This window comes from Biomphalaria glabrata, chromosome 17, assembly GCF_947242115.1.
Source record: "Biomphalaria glabrata chromosome 17, xgBioGlab47.1, whole genome shotgun sequence".
Classification (NCBI taxonomy): domain Eukaryota; kingdom Metazoa; phylum Mollusca; class Gastropoda; family Planorbidae; genus Biomphalaria; species Biomphalaria glabrata.
Genome location: NC_074727.1, coordinates 1,895,413 through 1,920,801, shown reverse-complemented (window position 1 = coordinate 1,920,801; position 25,389 = coordinate 1,895,413). Strand labels below are relative to the sequence as shown.

General features: G+C 37.8%; 2 protein-coding genes across 3 annotated transcripts in view; one reads left to right on the top strand and one right to left on the bottom strand.

Annotated features, from left to right (window-relative positions):
- Positions 1-25,389, bottom strand: part of LOC106074432 (protocadherin-like protein) — a 148,839-nt gene that overhangs the window by 8,530 nt on the left and 114,920 nt on the right. The window contains exon 16 of the mRNA XM_056015951.1: positions 2,364-2,426. Coding sequence (XP_055871926.1) covers positions 2,364-2,426 — 63 coding nt within the window. The remainder of the gene's footprint in view (positions 1-2,363; positions 2,427-25,389) is intronic.
- Positions 19,974-25,389, top strand: part of LOC106074434 (uncharacterized) — an 80,843-nt gene continuing 75,427 nt past the window's right edge. For both annotated transcript variants that reach the window (XM_056015952.1, XM_056015953.1), the window contains exon 1: positions 19,974-20,362. The gene's annotated coding sequence lies outside the window, so the exon portion shown is untranslated. The remainder of the gene's footprint in view (positions 20,363-25,389) is intronic.

Sequence of the window (25,389 nt, the reverse complement as noted above, 5' to 3'; positions counted from 1 at the left end):
CCAAACTGTATTACTGGCCTGTGTCACATATGTCAGCTGATCACACACAGTTAACCCTTTTGCGCCACGAATAGGGTTATAACAGTATTTAATAAATGATGTTCTTATGCCCATGTTTCTGTTTTAAATGTAAGACACTCAATAATTCAGGTAACTAATGTATCTAGATCTAAGATTCGGAAGATTAAGGATGCGTGCAGCGTTTCACATGTCTATGCAAACCCAGTTGAGACCTGCATATATTTTTCACATCTGATGCAGAAAAAGCCGTAGACACTTAGGGGCCAATTTCTCTTATCTATACATTTTCTGTGCCTCTCATCCACAAGGGCTTTTCTTTGGGTCTCAAATGTGTGTTACGCGGTTTTGTGACAGCTTTCCAACGGTCTCTTTCAGATGTCATTTGCTGCTAGCCAGTTTCCTCTATGCCGGTAAGGGTGGAATGGCGCCTTGGTTGATCTTTATAGCGCTTACGGGGGCTCGATACTTGACCACCGTTTTCGGAAGCGAAAGATAATTCTACGGGGCGTATCTATTCCACTGTTCTTTTAAATGACAATAAAATCAGATTTACATTTTGGAAAGTTAAACTTAAAGTAGCTTTCATAAGTCTGAATTTATTTTTTATAGCATGCAAATTATTTTGTATTACGTCAAGTCGCTGACGTGGTCAATTGTAGTCAAACTGAATTTCCATTTCATGGGACCATAAAAAAAATTATCTTATCTATCTTATCTCATTGGTAAATCAAATATCGTGTCGAATATAACACCAAAGATCAGGCACTATACTGACTGTGTGTCATAAAACTTTACGAATTGAAAAATGTTGCCACTGTTTACGTTGACTTTGTGCTGTGATTTTAAATATAAAGCCTTTTTTTTTTTCTTGTTTCATTAAGATTTTCAAAAAAATGTAAACAGTGCACTTTTTTTTTTCTTAGATTTTTTTTTGTAGACTTTTTTTTTATTCATATCACATAAATACATTTTCTATTTTCTAAGAATTGAAAACATTTGACATCATCATACTTTACTCTTTCTAATATCATCGACATCGTCATCTGTATATTCAATTTTATAGAGGGAGGTTGGGGGGGGGGGTGAAAGTGGGGGAGACGTCACAGTTCGCGTAACCAAATCCCTCCCACTTTTCCCGGTCTGTTCTTAACGGGCTGTAAAAGAGTAGCCGGTCCTTTCTTTGGACCTTGTCCAGCCATCTTATCTTTGGACGTCCCTTGATTTGTGCTCCCTCCACTGAGCCCCTTGAAGGATGACCTTTCACATCTAGTGACCACTATTATCCAAAGATGGACCATTTGCCGCCGAAACTTGAAGGGGGAAAATGATGTTTATCAAAAGCCATTCCAACACAATCAACTTATATATAACAACAATAATATTGTAATGACACGATATCATGGACGCGTTGAAGTTGGGGTTTAATCGGGTATTTCCGTAGTGACGCGACAGATCATTTAAAAAAGTGAGAACGGAACTAGAGAGCCAACGGACATGAAGCTGAAGAGACCGGCTTATATTTAGAGATGACGTGGACTGAGCTTTTATTCTTGAATAAAGTTATTGTTAAAGTTACTATCAAGAGTTAGTCAGTATCTACTTGACTTATTGTTCTGTGGGTGGTTGCTTATTCACGAACTCGCAGATGTCTACAATCAACTAGTCTACAGTATTGATCAACTGGACTACACCAACACGCACCAGCCATCAACAATATTTTGACTGTTTACAGGACATAACAGAATGAGACGAAGCATGTCCCGCAAGATGGAAATCGGAGCTAGAGAAACATGTCCTTGTGTGTGGTGTCAGTGGAGAATGGCGATCACGTCCTTCGAGGCTACATACTTAATATTAGAGGTCCGAACAAGATGGGCCCTTTTGTCCACAAGACAACAGCCCACTAAAGGACAAACTGTATGAAGAACTTACAAATACGAAAAAAAAAGATAAAATACTTAAAAAAACACAATGGTAAAGGCTTTTTTCTTATTCTATATGCTAGGACAAAATTTTACTAGTTCCCGGTCGTGCCTGAATCAGCCAGATAAATGAACGACTTTGTCTGTAACTAACACTCAGGACCAGCTTACAACACTATTCAAGGATGCCTAAACTAAAATGATAAAGTACTCCGAAAGACATAGAGATAAAAGCTTAGTTCTTATTCCATATGCCAGGGCAAATTCTTACTAGTGTTCAAGAGTTCAAACTCTAAACTCAGTTTGTATGGAAGATTAGTCGTATATGTTTCAGTATCTGTTTAACAAAGCCTGCCCCCTACCTACTATTAGAGTCCATTTTGACCTAATTATTGGCAAAAGGCAATGTTTAGTACTCACTCAGGCGTATTCAGCTTTTCGACCACATCCTTCTGCATGGGACCGCGTCTCCTTGGCAACAGCCTGTAAACATAAGCAAACACACTATTAGTAAGGTCAATATTCTATTTGCTGTAAACATCTAAAGAAAAAGTTGGCAACAATATTCAAGCCTACGCCAACATCTCTCACTTTTAATGTACGTAGTAGTTAGTTGATGCCACTTGTGTTGTTTTAAAGCAGTGGTTCCCAAACTTGTTTGTCGAGTAGACCCCTTGCCATGTTTTCTGATTTTCGGTAGACCCCCTGCTCAACTTGCACATTTTTGGAAATTCATTAACATTTTTTTTTTAAACAAATTTCTAACTGTAATGAGTTGAAACTACACAACTACGGATATTATGTTTCATTTACGAATTTGTTGTTCTCTGACGTAGTCTTTCCAACATTAAATATTAATTAATTAATTAATTAATATGCCTTAAGTATCATTGTAAAAGGTTTCGCAAAGAGCAGTTTTTTGTGTATTTCTTGAAGGAATGAATCCCAAAAAGTCACGACCTGCTTGGATGAAATCTATTATTGTAGACCCCCGTGGACATCTGATAGACCCCCAATTTATTTTTTTCACTTTCGTAGACCCCTTGGAGGTCTTTTTAGACCCCTGGGGGTCTATATAAACCACTTTGGGAATCACTGTTTTAGAGTCTATAATATTTAGTGAGATATTGATGTGATGTTGTTTTTTTTTTCCCATTGAAGTCTAATTATAATATATTGAGCACAAAATTTTATAAATGGAGCCAGCTCGCATGATCTTTATGATGAGTCCACTAATTCTGTACAATTACCCATAATGCAGAGTATAAAATTGAAATATGTTTTTGTAACCGGAAAAAAACGTGTTATCCTTGTTCAAACATTGGTTTAACTCTTTCTCTCCTAACTGACGATACCAGCGTTGATTCAACCAGAATGTGGTAAATAATTACGGAGAAAAAGAGTTAAGTTCCTTGTTTATGGATATTTTAATAGCCCGATCCTGTTTCAGTAACATTGTATGGATTCATCTGTGATTAGGATTTAAGTATGTCCAAGAGTAAAAGAGTTAAATACCCTGTCTCGAATAACGACGTGACGAATGTTCTAAAATCGTTGGTTTAGGTCGGCATAGATTAGTACGTGATAGACCTAGCAAACAGTATTGAAGAGCGAGTTGGTTATTATTACAAATTATGCGATTGGATAATCTGACATTTAGAGAAAACGTTATTTTTAATTGTGAACAATTTTCATCTTTCTGTGGACCCCCTACGGCGGTCTCGCGGACAGATTTTAAAAAGGACACCAAAGAAGACTAAAGCAATGAATGGGCGCTATTTGAAATTCTTTCCGTCAAATGGAACTTTTTATTCCTCAAAATGGGGACAATTTGAAATATTTTTTTCCAATTTTTTTTTCTATGTTCCAATCTCAATGTCAAATGTTTATTGACGAATACAGACTCCTCCTTATCTTATCTTATCTTATAAATGACTGGCATTCATGTAGTGAAGACTTTTATATACGTCCTACACAATGTGTAGAACTAACCTTATAATATGGCATTTATTTGTTTCACTACGACTAAGAGTGGTTTATTATCTTATCTTATATATTACAGACGTTACTTCACAAAAAAACCGACATAATTACGTCCTACGCATTTCAGGTGTCAATCTAGTCAAGCATGTTAACCAATGACTTAGGATGACTGCCTGGTCGTGAGGTTTGCGCGCTGGACTGTCGTTCGGATTTATCGACGGTCGAGGGTTCAAACCCTGCCCGCTCTCATCCCCCGTCGTCCTGCGGGAGGTTTGGACTAGGAAGTAAACTATCTTTAACTCTGAAGGAACATCCGAATTATGTAAAACAAACATGACTTAAACTCTGTTAAAACATAGTTTTTTGAAGGGGCTGATTCAGGCAACCCGTTCCATTCTTAAATGGCACTAGGGAAGGAGGAGCACTTAAACGAATTTGTTCTATCATAAGGAATAAGAAATTTGACTCTGAGTCTTTCTGGATATTTCATTGGGTTTTGTTTTTCTATATGTAAATTATGGTTTAGTGTTTTATGTATTAAATCTTCTTGCTTTTTATTCTTCTGTCTTCAAGTGTAAGTTTAGTTTACCTCACCCTAAGGTCAATGTTAATCAACAACCACAAAAAGGAGTGGCTCAACCAATGGGCAACAGGAAACACAGGCAGAGCCATGTACGAAGAAATGAATACGCCTAACAAACTGGACAGTATTAGCTTCCTCCCCCGCAAAGAATAATCTACAATCTTCCAACTAAGGACAGGACACACACCTCTGTTAAATTACCATCTCGATAAAATAAATCCCACACAACCCCCCTCCTCCCTTTATAGACACTTCGCCCACCATTATGAAACCGTAAACCATATCCTTTTTGAATGCCCCTTCCTAACCCTCCTTAGGCAGACCCTACTACCACTCCAGCCCAACTTAACCAACACCCTACGGCAGTGCTGAACAACTGAAGAAAACAGCACACTATTTTTTCCTTGGCAGTCTGCAAAAGAGCTCACAGCTCAGCAGCAAAAAGCTAACTAGAAGAAAAAGAAGAAGACTCTGTGTCTTTCTGAATTTTTCATTAGGTTTTGCTTTTCTATTAGTAAATTATGGTTTAGAGTTTTATGTATTATAGCTACTTTACTTTTTATGCTTCAGTCTTGAAGTGTCTCTAAGTTTAGTGATTTTACTAATGACGTTACTCTAATCAAATAGGAATATTCGTTTGTTTCAAATCTGACTGCTCTATTTTGTATTTGTTCTAGTTTCTTTATGTTTTCTTGAGTTGAGGGATCCCAAACAGAGGATGCATATTCTACTATTGGCCTAACTAAAGTTAAATAGCATTTGGGTTTTATGTTCTTGGTGTACAAAAAAAAATACTTTTAATAAACCCTAATTTTGCTTCAATTTTTAATAATTTCATCAATATGGGGAACCTATTATACTTTTTCATTTATTATAACACCCAGGGGCGGACTGGCTATATGGGCTTTCGGGCAAATGCCCGGTGGGCCGGTAACCAAATGGGCCTGTAGGGCCATCGAAAGACATCCTTTTAGGGCCAACTCACGTAGCGATCAAAAAGCAACATAAGGCCTATACTTCTTTTTAAAGATATAAAGTTCACTGTATGCATACGTACAGTTATCGATACATTATCAAATTGAACATAATGATTATGAGGACAGGTATGATTGGATGCCCATTAAATCATATGCAATTTGTGGGCCTCACTGTATAGAAAATGCCCGGGCCGATTTTGACACCCAGTCCGCCCCTGATAACACCTAGTTTCTTTTGAGGTTTTTATCTGTGTGACTAGTTTACCATGAATAATGGAAGTCTTTTTTTGTTTGTTTGTTTATTGATCTTGATTGGAAATTAGATGTGATGACAACTCTTGTCTCTAACAAATATATCACGTATCAATAGTTGTACCATGACTGACAAGCCTTTCTACTTGGTCACACATTAGTTCTGAAACCTGGTCACGTACTGCTAAGTGCTTGTATTTCAAAACATGTCCCTCGGTAATCAGCGTCTGTCAGATAGTCAGACTGTCACTAAATCTTGACCTCGATCAAAAGGAGAAAAATTTGAACGTCGTGGCAATTATAAACCAGGGGCGGAGACACGCATGTGGGCGCCATGGAAAAAAAAAATGTGGAAGAAAAATTTCGTTGATTGGATTTCTTCTTGTAGTTCCGAGGTTGTGACCCTCGATTGGTTTTCAATGAACTAGTCAACGCTGGGATTATTTCCGGTGCCAGCGGTCAGCGAATGTGTCTGGAATATGCGAGCTGTGTCTGGCTGTGAGACGGGATGTTAAAAAAAAAACTCCCAAGACTTTTTACCCTTCGCATGACGCTCCATAACTGACAAAACCACAGGCTTATCAAAGATGCATACTGTTAGACACTTAGTTTAGTTTAGAGACGCACCGAAATAGACGGACTTTGAACATTTCGGACATTTTGTGACGATTTTACGTACTGGGCTAGAGATTATTGTTGTAGACTTTTAGTGCAGTTACTTGTAGACTCTTGTAGGGATAACATCACCTTTAGAGACTGACTCGACTGTGGCCCATTCTGTATTTAAGTTCGTTACTGTGTTATATTGAGTCAGGACTTTGTTATTCTGTGGTAACCCGTTTGTGAGGATGTGTGTTGAATGTTCGTTCTGGCATCTGTAATACACTTCAACAGTACTGCCAAGCTTCTAAGGTTCTGATCATAGGTACTGTAGAATACTAGACAAACATTAACTTTCAATTCGCACATACAATCGTTACAAAAACACACATACATTGGAGACTTTGCTTTTTCTTGTAACAAGATTGACAAAAGGGAAATGAATGGAAGATTGCTGCTATTGTCACAATGAATTAGCACCGGTGATTCGGCGTTGTGAACTAACCATTGCAGCACCAGCTAATCTTAATGAAGTCCTCCGCATCAGAAGGTCTTGAGTTGAAAGTGTGTGTCTTTAAAAGACTTGATAACTGCTAATGTGGATGTCTCGTCATGAAGAGAATATTGTAGTCGGAAGAGTTATTATAATGGATGGGCTCAGTATGATTACATGATAATGAAATATTTGAACTTTAATAAATGAATTGTGGGATTTGTTAATTTTTATGTAGATCCAATATCACAGAAAAAAAAGTTCAATGGAAGATTGTTTTTTTCTATAGTATTTACTAGAACAGGCGAAACATAACAAAAATATTTTAAAAACTAAGCTTATCCAATGAGAAGAACTCCACATAAACAGCGATATATCTCAATACCATAAAACTCATTTCCTTTTTCGATATTACAAAATTAATTAATCACTAGTTTTTTTTATTCATGTTTTGTTAGGGACATTGAACAATTGTGCAAAGTTTTAACTTAATACGAGAATGTGAAGTGGGAGAAAGTTCAAAGTTCAAAGTTTGTACCATAAGAGTTGATATTCTGACATTGATGTGCTCATTGCTACACCAAATATAAGTCAATAAAATAATATGTAAACCATTTCCAAAAAAAGTTTTGTTCTAGGCAACGACGACCATTCTCAAGAGACCAGAAGTTCATTATAGTATTTTTCTGTTAGAGGTCGTGTGTCATGGGGTACTCGGAGAAGTGTGCCCTGCTCTGGAGATCCTTGGGCTAAGTATATCTTTAGTATTATTGTATTTTCTATAATGTATTATTTATAGAGATATAGCCTCAAATGATTTCCAGGCAGTATTTTTTTTTACCCTGATGTTCTGCATCCTGGGGTACTCCCAAACGTGACATATTTTTGTAGCCTTTCTCTGAGGGATTCAACCTGTATTGAATCATCAGATGGGCTTTACATATTTTTTATAGCCTTGTCTCTGAGGGATTCAACCTGTATTGAATCATCAGATGGGCTTTACCAAACGGATGTCTATAGGTGGGATTCTATGAAGCTTGTAGGCTCATAGGTTTCCCTGAAGCCTATAGTTCATCATGACCATTTTGTTGGTTTTTTTTTTGGCTAAAAGTGGCTAGTGTAAGCCTGAAGCCTGTAACCCTAGTGTAGCCAAAAGTGGTCGTGTTTCGACCTGAGGCATGTGACCTTCAGTTGGCTGTGTAAGCCGGAAGTTTGTAACCCCAGAATGGTCAAAAGTGGTCATGTGTTGACCTGAGGCCTGTGACCTTTATTTTTGATAACCAGAATGTGACGATAATGTAACATATGACTATATTTTTGAGTATCTTTTGTTTACTTTTTGTTGTGTCGGCCTGTGAGTTGATTTACACATTTATTTTACTTTGTAAATAAACTTTGTACATATGTTTAACAAAAAAAAAAAAAGTTCATTCATAGATCAATGCTTTAGAAGGGCTTGCGTTTGTGTGGATAAAATGAGAACAGAAAAAAAAAACAATAACTTAAAACACAAGAAGAGGAAATAGAGAAAGCGAGAGCTAAGAAAATAAGAGTGTATAAGAGAGAAAGAGAATAGAGGAGAGGAAATGACTAAGACGCTAAAAGAAATGAAATATACGATTTGCTCCTTCTGCATTATACCAACATTACCCTTGAGAATGCCTAGAAAAAGAATGCCTAGAAAGAGAATTCCTAGAAAGAGAATTCCTAGAAAGAGAATTCCTAGAAAGAGAATTCCTAGAAAGAGAAAACATAGAAGGAGAATACCTAGAAAGAGATTGCATAGAAAACGAATGTCTAGAAAAAGAATGTCTAGAAAGAGAATGCATAGAAAGAATGACCACAAAGAAAATAATTTAAAAAAATAATTATTAGAAAGAGACCAGAAGAGAATTTCTAGAAGGAAAATGAACAAAAAGAGAATGACAAAAGACTTAGACTTTAATGTAGCATATTTTTTTTTATTTTCCCAGAAAACGACCACAAAGACAATGACTAAATACAAAGAATGGTCACTTCAAAATGACCACATTGAGAATATGGTCATCTCCAACAATCCAAAGCCCTGACAAGACTTGCGTGCAGTCACAAAACCATCTCCGACATAAACGAATACCTTCTTCCTTACTCGATAGATAATTCGGTCAAGTTATGTTTCCCCATTCCTCTCCACACGATCACCACCCCCACCCCCCAGCACTGTCCACTGGAGTGACTTACTCTCTTTGCCCTCTCCCCCCCCCCCTCCCGCTGGAGTGACCCGATCTCCGACCAAAGCAACTCCGACGTGCCTAATGGGACTGTGTCCAGTGTTTACAGTGTCCATCCCAATCTGGCCTCGGGGTGGCTACTGTTGTGACGTCGGGAGCCCCAGTGTCCCGAGTCTCTTGTATGCTTAAATAATGTGATACAACTTACAGAGGCGGAGCCCTCGGTCGCTGGGTCACGGAGAAATCACAGAATCCCACACAGGGGAGGACGAATACTACATTTACTCGCGTTTAAATGTAAACACCAAGAAATAGGAAAGGAAGAATCTCAGAGGAAAACTTTGTGTAAACTCAACGAAAGAAAACAACAAACAACGCCAACACTATAAACCTGATCTTCTTATCTTATATAATACAGACGTTACTTCAAAAAAGAAGATGATTACGTCCTACGCGTCATGCACTTAGTCATGCGCATTAACCAATGACCTGAATTCTGCTAAGTCACTTGTTTTCCTGGCTAGCTCAGGCAACCCATTCCATGCTCTAATAGCGCTAGGGAAGAAGGAGCATTTGTACAAATTTGTCCTAGCATATGGGACGAGGAGTGTGCCTTTATCTTTGTGTCTTTCAGAGTATTTTATTAAATTTTGTTTTTGTATTTGAAGATTATGGTTCAGTGTTTTATGTATAATTGCTACTTTACTATTGAGTCTTCTTTTACACCACACTATTAACTCCCTTGCCCAGAGAATGTATTCTAACAAATTGACTACATACACATAAAAAGAAAAATATGGTCCAAAAATTGAAAAGAAACAAGCTGAATATAAAATATCTTTTTTTTTTTTCCAAAAAAGACAATACCTTCTTTATGCAACTTTGCGATAGTTTTTCTATTAAAGATTAATGAATGTTAGATTTAAACACACTTTTTACCCAGTCTTCCCCCTTGAACAACTCCTGGTTAAGGGAAGGTATAGAATAGTATAGATCTAGTACACCTTTTAATATTACGATGATACACATGTGGATTTAGAGTAATTTAGATTTAGAAGACAATGCGCACAATTTCCCTGAGCATTAATTTCTTAAATTTTCAATCAATACACTCTATACACCTGGTATATAGTGCGAAGCTTTTGTTATAAATTTATATGGGGAAAATGAAAATGTGCTACCATTTTACAGAACATATCAGCTATGCAGAGAATCAAGTTATATCTAGCATTGCCAGTATAACAGAAAACACTTAACAAAAAAAATAGAGGCAGTGTCTTCGATTTCAAAGATTAAAGATAAGAGCAGTGTTTCACATGTCAATGCAAACCCGATTGATTGCAAGCAGCTAATTTTTCCACATCTGATGCAGACAAAACCGTGGTCCCACAAGATGTGTGTTTGAGTTTTCTTTACTTCTTCTGCGTCTGTCTTCCGCAAGGGCTTTTCTTTGGGGCCTCACATACCTGTCCCGCGGTCCTGTCTCCAACTCTTTCAGAGGCCACCTGCTGCCAGCTACTTTCATCTATCCCACCAGGGCCGGCCCTAACAAATGCGGGGCCCCTCTGGGTAGGGATATCAAAATTAAGTTTTTGTATTAGAAAATACATTTGTCTTAGCCGTGTTTTTTTTTTTATCATGGCACCCCATAATGACGAATTTGTCTATTTTTCAAGAGATTGTTATGAGTTCTAAAGAGATTGTAATAATGTCAGGAGATTTCCAGGACTTTTTCGTATATTTTGCAATTACAAAAACAAATTTACAGGAGGCCCTGGAAAATTAGGAGGCCGCGGAAACCCTGATATTATAGATATATATATAAAAGTGGTCGCCCACTTTTACGGTATACCGATATATGCAAACACAACCTGAAGCTCTTCAAAATCGACACTAGCAGCTGTGGAAAGTGGCACTAGACAGATCCACATGGAGAGAGAGCATAAAGGAAGGGTTTCGTATTGCAGATGCCATACACGACAGAAGCAGAAAGAAGGGTGATAATGCAACGGGACCAGGTGATTCCATATGCCCAACCTGTGACCGCAGCTGTGTATGAAGAATTGGCCTCTTTAGTCACACAAGAAGTTGCAAAGGGAAAAGAGTGTCTCTCGAGACGTAAAATGCCATTTAATTTTAATAATTTACACCTAGAATTAGCGTGGGCCTATGAAACTGTGAGGGCCTCGACCGCATAGGTTGCAGAGGACTAAGGCCGGCCCTGTATGCCACTTAGGGCAAACTGGCACCTTAGTTTATTTTTATACCTTTTACGGGAGGCTACTCTGTTAAGCTCGCCAAAAAAAAAATTGGATGAAGTTACTAGACACCACTTACATAGAATCGAATATGGGAAGACACATTAATTGTCATCAGAAATTCAAAATGAGTTCATAAACTTGATGGGTAATAAAGTTAGGGGATCATTTGTTGGGAAAGTCAAGCAAGTTTGTCACTTTTCTCTGATGCTTGATTCCACCCCCAGATGTTTCTCATCAAGAACAAGTATCCCTAATAGTTCGTTACTTGGATATTGATAATTTCGAAATAAAAGAGTCATTCGTTGCTTACTTTGAAATTTGGAAACCTGATGGAAAACATTCTCAAGATTTTTTTCTGAAAACTTTTAAAGACATTGGACTGGACTTTGATCTGTGCAGAGGTCAAACGTATGATAACGCAGCCACAATGAGTGGCCGTCTGTCTCTTAGACATAAATCCAAAGGCAACATTTCTGAACTTTGATAATCATTCTCTCAACCTGGCAGCTCTTAATTCTGCTGAGATAGATCCAGCAATTGTCATCTTTTTTTTTGGAACTGTACATGAATTGTTCAACTTTTTTCCAATTCACCCCAGAGATGGGCCAAATTGAAAGAAGCTGGAGCCGAGAGTTTTAAAAAAGGAGAGTAAAACAAGGTGGTCCGCAAGAGAAGCTACGTCGGCAGTTTCCTAGCATCTCGACAAATCATCAAGCTGTTGGAGAAACTTTCTGAATCAACAACTGAAAGAAGCAATGCACAGACTCTTCATGCAGTGGAAAATTATGAATGTTTTGCTTATCTAGAATTCTGGTCAAATCTACTACGCCAAATCAACCTAGTTCAGAAGAAACTACAAAAGTCAGGACTGCACATACGGGAAGCTGATGATGAAATTAAAACCCTTTCATGCTCACTGCAAAATGATGAGAAACTGACGAAACTGATCACCCAATCCATCGAAAGATTAATAGAAAGTAGTGAATGCTATGCATTTCCTGTAATCAAACTAACCAGAAGAAAGAAAAGACTTGATGGTAAGTTGAGTTCTGATGTAGGACTATCAATAGAACTGCAATTCAAACGTGTTGCAACAGAAGTGGTTGACAGATTTCATATGGAGATGAAGGACATATTTCAAAGCCTGGAAAACCATGTGGACACCTCTGGGTTTCTTGTAGAACCAAGACACCTCTTGCAGTCTATAGATGATGACACGCTGATGAAAAACCGTGTTACTTTTTCCTGTTTGATGAAATACAGGCAAATCGCTTGTTCACTGATGTCATTGATGCACGAGCACTTTTCATCAACAAGTCCCACAATCATCCAATTAACATCTTGAGGTAGCTGGCTTTATATGGTAATGATGTGTGCTCAAACCTTGCAACCTCCATTCGAATACTTCAAACTCAGGCCACTACCATTGCGTTAAGTGAGAGATCATTCTCAAAGCTCAAGTTAGTCAAAAACTATCTCAGGAGTACAATGACGCAAGAAAGGCTTAGCATGGCTTTAAATGTCAGTGGAGTCACAAATACTAGACAGTATCGATGTAGATGGTGTTATAGATGCCTTTGCTTCACAGAAAGCACGACGTGAAGCGATATGAATGGACCTCATTCACCAATCGTAAATAAACAACATTTAGCCACGTGATAATATTGATAAAACAATGAAAAAAAACGTATCACGTGACAGCCTTTGTGGATTGCGTAATTTGTATAGAAGAGATAGAGAACCACGTGGCTAAATGTTGTTTGTTTACTACTGGTGAATGAGGTGCATTGAGATTTGTCACTTGTGCATTAGTTCGCCAATAAACAACGATACTATTCATCAAAAGAGTCTGAATGATTATTTCTTGTTAATTTTACTGCTAGACTGTACCAATTTGAATGTAGGGTTGTATATTTAATATGTACATTACCTCAAGTCATGATGTTCAATGTGTAAATGCAAGGGGCCCCAATGAGCAGTCCCCCTTGATCCCCTAAATTTCTAGCTAAGCTTTTGTGTGGTATGTAGTAAGATGGTTTAGGTACTGTGCCTATTTCTTTGGTTAGTTCAATGACATTATCTAGGTGACAGAGTAGATGAATATGTAGGTTTTATTAATTCGTTTTTCTTATTGAGATCTCGTGTTTCGGAGTTACAATGGAAGTGAACAATCCAGCAGACGTGGCATTTCGTCAGTTGGAACAAAGACCTACATTCCAACACGCGCGCACACAGACACATACATCAAACACACTTATGGAGGCAGTGACATTTGGACCAATTCTGACAACTTATTAACCCGAGTTATGAGCCTCGTAGTTTATGCTCCATGCATAAATAGACAATGAGGTCAGGAATATGGGCGTTGACAAAATGGAGGATCCTTTTTTATTCTGTCGGCTTTATTTATTTATTTTCAATAGACCTCATTCACCAATCGTAAACAAACAACATTTAGTGATAATATTGATAAAACAATGAAAAGTATCACGTGACCGCCTTTATGGATTAAATATTTTGTATAGAAGATATAGAAAATCACGTGGCTAAATGTTGTTTGTTTACGATTGGTGAATGAGGTCCATTCTGTTCGCTAGTCTGGAGATGAATGAACTATGTGGCTACGCGGTCTTAGAGGTGACCTACTTATTTTGATTCCAATAATGCAGACAAAACCGTTATCGTCATCATCTGTCTCATCATCATCTGTCTCATCATCTGTCTCATCATCATGTCTCATCATCATCTGTCTCATCATCATCTGTCTCATCATCATCTGTCTCATCATCATCTGTCTCATCATCATCTGCCCCATCATCATTTGTCTCATCATCATCTGTCTCATCATCATCTGTTTCATCATCATCTGTCTCATCATCATCTGTCCTCATCATCCTCTGTCTCATCACCATCTGTCTCATCATCATCTGTTTCATCATCATCTGTCTCATCACCATCTGTCTCATCACCATCTGTCTCATCACCATCTGTCTTATCATCATCTGTCTCATCATCATCTGTCCTCATCATCCTCTGTCTCATCATCTTCTGTCCTCATCATCATCTGTCTCATCACCATCTGTCTCATCACCATCTGTCTCATCATCATCTGTCTCATCATCATCTGTCTCATCATCATCTGTCTCATCACCATCTGTCTCATCACCATCTGTCTCATCACCATCTGTCTTATCATCATCTGTCTCATCATCATCTGTCCTCATCATCCTCTGTCTCATCATCTTCTGTCCTCATCATCATCTGTCTCATCACCATCTGTCTCATCACCATCTGTCTCATCATCATCTGTCTCATCATCATCTGTCTCATCATCATCTGTCTCATCATCATCTGTCTCATCATCTTCTGTCTCATCATCATCTGTCTCATCATCATCTGTCTCATCACCATCTGTCTCATCACCATCTGTCTCATCACCATCTGTCTCATCATCATCTGTCTCATCATCATCTGTCTCGACTTTCGTCGTAAGGGTGCTGTGACAGCATAACTTGGTCCCTCCCCTTGTCCCGGTCAGCAGCAGTTCTAAGCAGGATATCAAGAGAGGGGCCAGTCCATTGTTTTATGTTGTCCAGCTTTTCTTCGGACGACCCTTTCTTCGTGCTCCCTCCACTGGACCTTGAAGAGTGACTTTTGACAGTGAGTTCATATCCTACAATATGACCAAACCAAATCTCATAGTCTCGTTTAGGCCTAAGTACATAGACGTCTAATTCAAAAAGCGCTATTTATGAGTGTATATGTGTTTTGTGTGGGAATGTTGTTCGTACTTGCATCTATATTGTTATTGTTACAGTTGTTACGCTGAGGTGGTCAATTGTAGTCGAACTGAATTTCAATTTAATTGGAACAATACAAATTATCTTATCTTATCCTATCTTAAAGAGCACCCTTTATTGTCATCAAAAATACAAGTTCAAACTTTTACCAGACAGACAGTTGATATAAGCTTTGTAAATATAATTGAAATCAGAAAATTGAACTATTAGATAAAATGCTTTATTTATAAACATCTACAGAATATATAAATGCTGTGACACATAGAACTATAAAATTAGCAAAGACAATGGCATATATAGGCCTAATAGTTTCGTCTACTAATAGAATCACCATAAACATGGTAGCGGCCGTATTATTGGTGAGAGACCGAGCGGGAAAATCCGATACCAAAGTTGCCAACTCATCAAAGAGGAAAAATATAGCGTCAGCAGTCATTGAAATGTTAAGTCCTCTGTTTACATTAAATACTGGCGAACGTGTTTGATATATTGATCGTTGACAGTTAATAGCAAACTCAAGAGTAGTAAAAAAAAAAAATTAAAATTGTAACCTGTATGATTAGGAGGGGGGGGGGAATTAGTCAAATCAATTAGGAATACACTATCAACGGCCTCACACGTTGATCACGTGACCCCCTGTTTGCGTTCACGACCGTGATCACGCTGGTAAAACAACCGGACAACCTTGATGGAATCTAACACTGCAGCGGCCGCCACCCCCCCCCACCCCACCCCCCACCCCCGCAACGTCAGCATTCAACTCAGTTACCCAACTCCCCGGGCGCCATGAGCGTATGCGCCAACATCACCAGAGCAAATAGTTCATCTACCCCCCCCCCCCACCTTCCATCAACTCTTCCACAATCTCCTGGTTACCACCGCCCCCCCCCATTTCCCTACACGCTTTAACTGAATTATTGATGAACTAATTTGTTGGCGCCCTAAGGTGGGCAATGAACAAAAGTAACGCGGCCAAAAGTGTAGCATTCAAACACAAAATGTGCCGCCCCTCCCCCCCCCCCCCCCCGTATTGGTTATCTCCCTTCTCCTGACAAGAGGCATGCAGAATAGTGGACCTGAGATAATGTCCGATAAGCGTTGGAACTAGAAACAAACCCCCGTGAAACCTTATGGCCTCTTAGCAGGATTCTGCACTCTTCTGGCAGAAAGTTTCTCTTCGGTCGAAGGTCATTCTGGGAGGTCCCCTTAGCGTGTTGCCATCCCACGGTCACTTTCCTGGGTCTAAGCGGCCGAAGCTCCTTAGGTCACATGTGGGGATCGTAAAATCAATCAGTCAACCAACTATCTAACTAATCTATCTATCTATCTATCTATCTATCTATCTATCTATCTATCTATCTATCTATCTATCTATCTATCTATCTATCTATTTATCTATCGATCTATCTATTTATCTATCTATCTATCTATCTATATTTCTATCTATCTATCTATCTATCTATCTATCTATCTATCTATCTATCTATATTATCTTATCTTATCTATCTATCTATCTATCTATCTATCTATCTATCTTATCTATCTATCTATCTATCTATCTATCTATCTATCTATCTATCTATCTATCTATCTATCTATCTATCTATCTATCTATCTTATTTATCTATCTATCTATCTATCTATCTATCTATCTATCTATCTATCTATCTATCTATCTATCTATCTATCTATCTGTCTGTCTGTCTGTCTGTCTGTCTATCTTATGTTCAACGAAGCTTGAAAGCTTTAAATCCAGTTTGCCGAGATGGAAATCTTTTAACATGCAGATCGTGAGATTCGCATTGACATATATTTTTGTCCAAATGTCTAGAAAGCTTAACAAATCTGTACAAGAAGGTCAACTGTGTAGAACAGAAGCTTGTCTGTTTTCTAGAAACCACAGAGATAATTCTCAACTAGGCTTTTAACACTTGTTGTAATAGATCTACTCTAGGTCTAGATGAAGTCTTGTCTTCTTCATAAATAATGGAGTTCGATTACAACCAAAAAACAACATATATTAAATTCTATAAAAATACTTGAGAAAACTGTTTATACTTGATACATAATATTTAATCCAAAAAATAAAGGGGCACAGTCCAAATGTCAACAGTTACTAAAGATGATGTCTCGCCATTAAAAGAGGAGTGAGTTGTTCTACATGTCCGTTAAAAATTATCCCATCATGCCTTATCTGTTTTATATCCCATAATTCCCTAGTTCCGTCTAAAAATAGTCTATTTAGTATATGTCATATAGTAAAAGTTCACTTTTCAGACTTTGTTGTCTATAGGGCAGATGATGTATAGGTCATCTGTTTCTGTGGCCTACGGTTAACGAGGGTGTCATGTGGCCAAGCACAACGACCAACCGCCTTTACTTTTATCTGTTTTATATCCCATAATTCCCTAGTTGCGTCCAAAAATAGTCTATTTATAGTCTCGTCAAATTCCCGATTAAAGTAAAACCTATAAACACACTGCAGTATTGGACCAAGCCCATCGTTACAGAAGGCCGGAACACTGACATGCTGCGTCACAACTAAACACTAAAATTCTGTATTTTTCTTAATACAATAATTATGGCCCGCCAACATTTTTCTTTTCATTTTGATGGCCCGCTGCTAAAAAACGTTTTGCCCACCACTGCTTTAGAGGCTTAATAGAGCTTGAGCTCTGGAGTTCAAATTCAGGTCGTTTAATTATTTTTTTTTTTTTTTTTTTTTTTTTTGTAAATGCATTAAAAAGCGAACACTGTTTCATTACATAGATATCTCCTGTTCCAGACAAGTGATCCTAGCGTATTGAGAAAGAGAAAAGCACGAAACTGCGCTAAACAAAAAAGAATTGGTACAAATATTTCTAATGGCACATATTTTTTTTTGCTAGTCTAGATCTATTAAACATTTAATTACATGACTGTTCCAAGCTAATTGATTCAAGTACACTTAATATGTATTTTTAGCGGCCACTGAAAGGGGAAAAGACGCTATTAGTTTTGTCTGGTCTGTCCGTCCGTCCGTCCCGTTTAGATCTCTTAAACAAAGTACCTTAGACCATTCAAAGTTCTGATGCAACGGCTACTTTTTCATTTTCTGAAAGCGAAAAATCTAATTTTCAAAATCATTTATGCAAGCAGTTTTTTTTCATAAAAATACACCATATTTACATCTATTCACTATTAATAGTAACAAGCATTAGAGGCTATTTAGTAAGGGAGATATTTACTTACCATATTTTTAGGACATTTATGCAAATAGTTTTAGATTTTTTGAAAAAAAAACTTTTTTTTTTTACAATTGTATTGCTAAGTTATATAAGTTCTGTCATAATAACTACTACATTTACAAAAAAAAAAATGTTTATTTTTTTTTATAAGAAAAAAATCTTTATAGTATGCATATAAGTGGAACATAAATTGAAATAACAAATAATAAGTAGTGTTTCATATTATCGAGTGAACAGCGAAACAGTTCTTTGCACATGACAAATTTAACAAAAGGAATTCTTGAGACTTTGAATAAGAGACTAATCCTTAAGAAAACAGTTAGATCATCATTGCAAGACATCAGTTAGGCCATGTTCGTACCTAACTTTCACTTTGACCTAACCCTTGATGTGCTGAACCGTTGGGGCACCACACAAGATCTGTCAACCTTCTTTCTCCTTTTTTCTCTGCCATTTCCCTTTGATAGAATTTCATTCTGACATTCTTTCTGAAAATATTGAAACCTGACTTTTTACCTGCCTGGGTGGACCACTTCGGGGGTCGATTTTGAGTTTGTGTTTGCACACAAACTGTCTTTGTAACCTTGTTTTAAAAATCATTCTTGTTTTCTTAATTGGTAATACTTTCAGTCTCAAGTCACCTTTTAATCACTCTGGGCTTGTTTGTATGGTAGGCATCAAGTGTAAGTGAAACACGAATCAACTTTCACATATGACACTCAACCATTTTTGGGGGGTTCAAATTCTTACAGTAGGTTGTAAATGAGAGATGATAGATGGCGATCAACACTTGTAGCAGACAACATCAACATTCCCATCATGTCGTGACATCTTAAAACCTATATATTATTTAAGACATTGACTCTGTTTTGTGTCATATAGTTAAAGTTCACTTTTCAGACCTTGTGATTTATTGGGCAGATGATGTTTAGGTCATCTGTTTCTGTGGCCTACGGTTAACGAGGGTGTCATGTGGCCAGCACATCGACCAACCTCCTATACTTTTTCCCCAACCAATGTCAGGTACCCATTTACTATATGTACCTTTGTCAGGGCCGGCCTTAGGCATAGGCAAACTAGGCAGCCGCCTAGGGCCTCCGGTTGGTAAATGGCCTCGCTCAGTGCTTTATTAATTTTAGAGAAGAAATAGCGAAACTAGGTATTGTTGGAGTACTCACGGTTATACAATAAATGCGTAATTTTTTTTTCTGTTTATTTCTTTTTTTTTTTTTTTAAAGGGGGGGTGGTAACCAAATTTACTTTGCCTAGGGCCTCCAATTATCTAAGACAGGCCCTGTCTTCGTCATGAGAAAGTATTGTTACATGATCGCAACATTTTTAGAATACTTGTATTTATATTCTTCTTCTCTTGTAGCAACGAATTAATCTACTGAAAACCAGCTTTCTTGCAATGTTCCATATAATCAAACATTCCCTGCCGTGTCCTAGTCCTGACATAGGCGACCTCATATGTCCGTCCACCACCTTATTTCCATTCAGCCTGGTCAACGTCTGCGACACACCAACTTCCTCCACGGCACTGCTCCACTCCATTCACTACATCTACGTCTGCTTCGCCCCCCCCCCCCCCAGCCCGCCTCCCATCTTAACGGCAGTGTTTCCAACTCCTCGCCTAGCGAGCTTCACAGTTTGTCTGTGTGCCAGAAACATCACACCGCTCACAGTGGCCAGATAAACCATAAAAAAAAAGAAGCCAAATTTGAAAAAAAAATATCTTTAAACAGGGGAAAAAAAAAGAATAAATCTCACGTAGAAGCCAATCATTGAAGTTGCCAGTTGTACCGCCGATATCTCCATAGCTGTGGTCGCCCCACTCAGCAGACTTCGATTTGTGTGTACGCTTATGCGTTCACAAAAAGAATTTCTACCCCCCCCACCACCCCCAAATCAAGCCGTTGTATGGCGCGAGAATGTCGTGTGTGGAGTTATACACGGCCAGACAAAAGTGATGAGATCTATGTGCCAGATTCTTTACAAAAGTGAGGACAAGATTAATTATTTGATCGCATATTGTAAGTATTTCCATACGTTTAAAACCAAGATTGTATATTTATTTTCTTTACATATTTTGTATTGCCTCTTAGGTATTTCATTATACTATCCTAGACACAGACCCATCCTAGCAACAGTCGGTATTGATTTGACTGTTGGGAGTTTACCGAAATCAAGGCTTTAGCTTTTTTATTTAGTTCCTTTAGTAACGATAGCCTCTGGTAGTGTTATAACTGCGGACTGTCGTTAATCGTCCGGCACTGACCACTGCCGTGATGCCCATTCCCTGTCGTTCAGAATAAACCGTCCTAACAGGGGCCGGCCTGAGGCATAGGCAAACTAGGCAGCCGCCTCGGACTTCCGGTTGGTGGGGGCCTAGGACTAAAAAATATTTTTTTTTAGAGAAAAAATATGTGAAACTTGTGCCCATAATATTATCTTGTAAAAAAAAGACGTTACTTCAAAAAATGAAGATGATTACGTCCTATGTCCCCAGGTCAATCTAGTCATTCGTGTCATATCAAGGCGTAAATTATTGTTGAACTCACTGGTTTTAAATACATTGCATAATTTTATTTTTTTTCGCTGTAAAGCACACAAATGACAATGACATCAGAGGTAACTGGCCTGACATTTCAAACGTGATGTTTAATTAAACATTAAATTAAATTATAGTTTTTATATATAGTGATACTGCCATGCTTATAGCATTCTCAGAGCGATACGGTCCTATCTCATTTGTGGACCAGTGGGAGGAGGGGGTATCTGGGAGAAGTTTTCCGTGCTGCCTTTAGACTCTCAGTAAGCACAACTCTGCTTTTTTAAAGTAACGTTTATATTTTATAAAGATAAGATAATGTTATGCCCCCCCCCCAAGCCAAGTTCAAGCGTACTAAGCCTCTCGGCCACGCATCCCACAGTGTAAACCAATCTCCTGAATGGTGCTTATGGTGCGTACCTGCACACGTTTCATCGCCCTGTTTAGACACAGAGCAACTTCCGCATAGGAATGACAGCTGAAAGAGTAATGTGGTATTTCTTTGTGTATTTCATTTGGTATTAAACTCGTGTCAGTGTTATTTTTCCCTTCCTTGCAATAGTCAATAAACTAAAACTAAAACAATAGCCCAAAATGGTTACCGGAAGTACAATCGGCTAATGAAATAAATAATAATTATAAAAAGTAAGGATGAGATCACGACTTGCAACAAATCGTCTGTTATATCTCTCCGCGACGCATCCTCGGTGAAAAAATAAATGAAGAGTAACTAAAATGTATTTCTCATCTTTCTACCCTCCCCCTTCGACGTAGAAGCAGCCAAGAGTAAGTATTATTGTCGCTGTAATCGTCCACATCTGTTCTCACTTCAGAGGTAATATAAGTGTCACGTGATCTGTTTGTCCTTGTCGCTGCTGTCAGCTGCCCGTGCCTGGGCATACGTAAATAAATGATTTGTTAATGAGGTCAACACTTCTCAGTCGTGAGTTCATCTGTATGCAGATGTAATAATTATTGTAATGGGAAGGTAACTCCATCGTGAGATTACGTGATTGCATTGTGGGAATTGTAGATATATTCGTTATTTATATCTGCGAATTTAGATATCCCGATGCACATTCTTTCATTAGACATTACCAAATGGTTACACATTAACACATCTCTCTACTGAGTCTATTCCTAGGCCTTGGTCTAAAACTCTTATTGAACTCTAAGATGATAAATCTTCTTTTCGCAAAGATAGTTTTATGCTTTAACACATATATATATATATTCTAATTATAGTCCATTCATTTCATATTTTTATCAAATTAACATTCAAATTTGTTTTCTAAAGCATTTTTAATACATTCGTTTGCTGTTCGCTAAAGCTGCGTAGCCGTGTTGAGATAGGCCTATATTCATTCATGAAAAAAGGTCACGCATGCGCAGCACAGAATGAACTCTATAAAAGCCAACTCTAGATTAGTGTAGATTTAGATCTATGTCTACCTCAAGATCTACTTTATACTTTAACACATGAACATACAAAATTCAGTCTATTCATCTCAAATTTTAATCAAATATATGTAGGCCTACAAGCAAATCTTTTAATTTGAAAAAATGGATTTAAGCCTTTTAGCTATTTTGATTTGATAGCTTCATTCATACAATTTTAACATTGACACATTCGATTTACTTATTATATTATTATTTCGTTTAATTGTTTACAAAACACTCTCAGTGACTATATCGACAGTAATGCGCAAATAAAGACCCGCGGGTCGCGGGTAAAATATGTCTAGTATATATATATATATATATATATATATATATATATTTAGAGAGAGAGAGATGTGGGATATCTGTAAAGTAATCTTTGTGGTAATGTGTTGGGACATACATCTAGATCAGTGTTTCCCAAACTGTGTTCTGTGGAACCCTAGATTTCCACGAGGCCTGAATAGGTGTTCCACGAAGGAGGCCCACTGAAGTAATTAGCTAGAGTAGGCCACCGTGTAAATTCATCTCTCTAAAAAAATTATCAAAGTGTTCCGCTAAATACTCAGAATGTGTAAAGTGTTCCACGAAGGTAAACGTTTTGGAAAACACTGGTCTAGATTATATAGATCTTGAATGACTTTCTAAACAGCAAAGATATATGACGCAGTATATATTTGTAGGATAAAATTCAAATAAGTTTCTTCCCTAGCGCTATTAGAGCATGGAATGGGTTGCCTGAGCTAGCCAGGAAAACCAGTGACTTGGCAGAATTTAAGTCATTGGTTAACATGCCTGACTAAATGCATGACGGGTAGGACGTAATCATCTTCTTTTTTGAAGTAACGTCTGTATTATATAAGTTAATATTTAATGAAAAAAAATACATATATGATTTTGTGAGATGTATCTTCAAAGCAAGCATAAAAAAAATGTTTATTTTGTAATTAAAAATTCCTCGTACGAATTAATCATACTCTTACTCTTAATGACTTATGAATGAAAGATTTTAAAATATGGAGCATTTTTTACCCAGCCCCAGTTTCACCACCCTACGAAACAATCCTGGTTAAGCGAATGTATAAATCATCATCATCATCAAACTCCATTAGAGTGAGGGCTTGAGAGGCTCAAATCCTCTCTTGCAAAAACCCTGGACAGAAACCCTGCTGTCTTGCGTAGTGCATAAATGTCGCCATAGAGGTCGAGAATTTTTGGTTTCCCAGACCTGTCGAGACGGAGGTCAGCAAGTCTGGGGCAGTCAAACAGAATATGAGACACGGTTTCCTCTCATTTACAAATCAGTGTATATAAAATTCCAATGATAGGCCTCTAGGTCCAGACTTTAAAAGATCATGCGTAGAATGTCCCTGAACTTCTTTTTTCTTATCTTATAAATTACAGACGTTACATCAAAAGAGAAGATAATTACGTCCTACTAATTTCATATGTCAATCTAGTCATGCAGATATATTTATTTATTTATTTAACTCGTTTTTGAATGCGGAAATAGTTCGAGATAAAGAATGTCCCAAAAAAAAAATTAATTTCGAAGATAATATTTCGAAAAAAATTAAACGGCCATACTAGAGTTTCCACGGCGTGATCAACTAGATAGTAAATTCTTTTCCCAAAAATATACATAATCTGTCAAATTTTTATTTAAGCCGTTAGAAAACCGGAGGCGCGGTGGCTGAGCGGTAAAGCGCTTGGCTTCCGTACCGGGGGTCCCGGTTTCGAATCCTTTTGAAGACTTGGATTTTTATTTCGGGATCCTTGGGCGCCCCTGAGTCCACCCAGCTCTAATGGGAACCTGACATTAGTTGGGGAAAAGTAAAGGCGGTTGGTCGTTGTGCTGGCCACCTGACACCCTCGTTAACCGTAGGCCAAAGAAACATCATCTGCCCTATAAACCAAAAGGTCTCAAAGGGGAACTTTACTTTTTTTACGTTAGAATACCATGCCAACCCGCTCAGGTTTGTGGGTGTTTGTTTTTGTTGTTGTTTTTGACACGATGAAGAATTCACAAGCTGAATAGAGGAAAAGTTGCTAAAAATTAAAGCATATCTTTCAAACCCTGCAGTCTATGGTGATGATGATATTAGATTATCTGTGTCTATGGCCGACAGTTAACGAGGGTGTCACGTGACCAGCACACTTTTCTACAACTAATGTCAGGTTAATAATTGTGTGGACTAATAGGGCGCCAAAAACTCTATCCTCACAGGGATTCGAGCCCCAGCCCCCCTTGATTGGAATGCCAAGCGCTGTACCACTCGGCCACCACGATTAGATCTCTTCGTTCTTTGCTACACAGCTGGACACTTGGACGCTAATCAGAATGTTCAGTTCAGGCCAAGTCCCACAACTGTGTAGGAGAGGTCATGTTGACCAGACAATTAAGCTTTTTTTTTTCATTGGCTGTGACGTGTCAAACGAACACTTTTTTTTTTCCTTCTCTATTTCAGTGTTTATCTAATTTAGGGGGGAAATTAGAAAATTTATGGGAGAGAGGTTAAAATGTTATTCTAAACAAATTAATTTGTTATTTTAAGCTAATTAAAATAATTTTCAAGGTGACATTGAACTAAAAAAAGAAAGATATCAGATGTTACAATCACATAATGGACATTAGCAAGTATTTATTGAAGGGCGAATTCCATCAAATACACCAGGGGATTGAGATTTTTAGAACAAAATGAATTGTGTACTTTATGATTTTTTTAATGAAAATTTTTTTTAAATTAAATTTAGACTGAGATTAAAAATTTGGTGTTCATTTCAAATTGAATTCGAGGATCAAAAAAAAAAATTAATAAAAGACGTATGCTTCATTTTAACCGTGAAGTGAAAATGTTTGTTTGTTTGTTTTACTTATTTTGGATGTTCCTTCAGAGTTGAAGATAATTACTTCCTAGTCCAAACCTCCCGCAGGACGGCGGGGGATGGGAGCGGGCAGGGTTTGAACGCGGGACCATCGATAAGTCCGAACGACAGTCCAGCGTGAAAACCGCACGACCAGGCAGCCATTCTCACAGGGATTCGAGCCCCAGCCCCCTTGATTGGAAT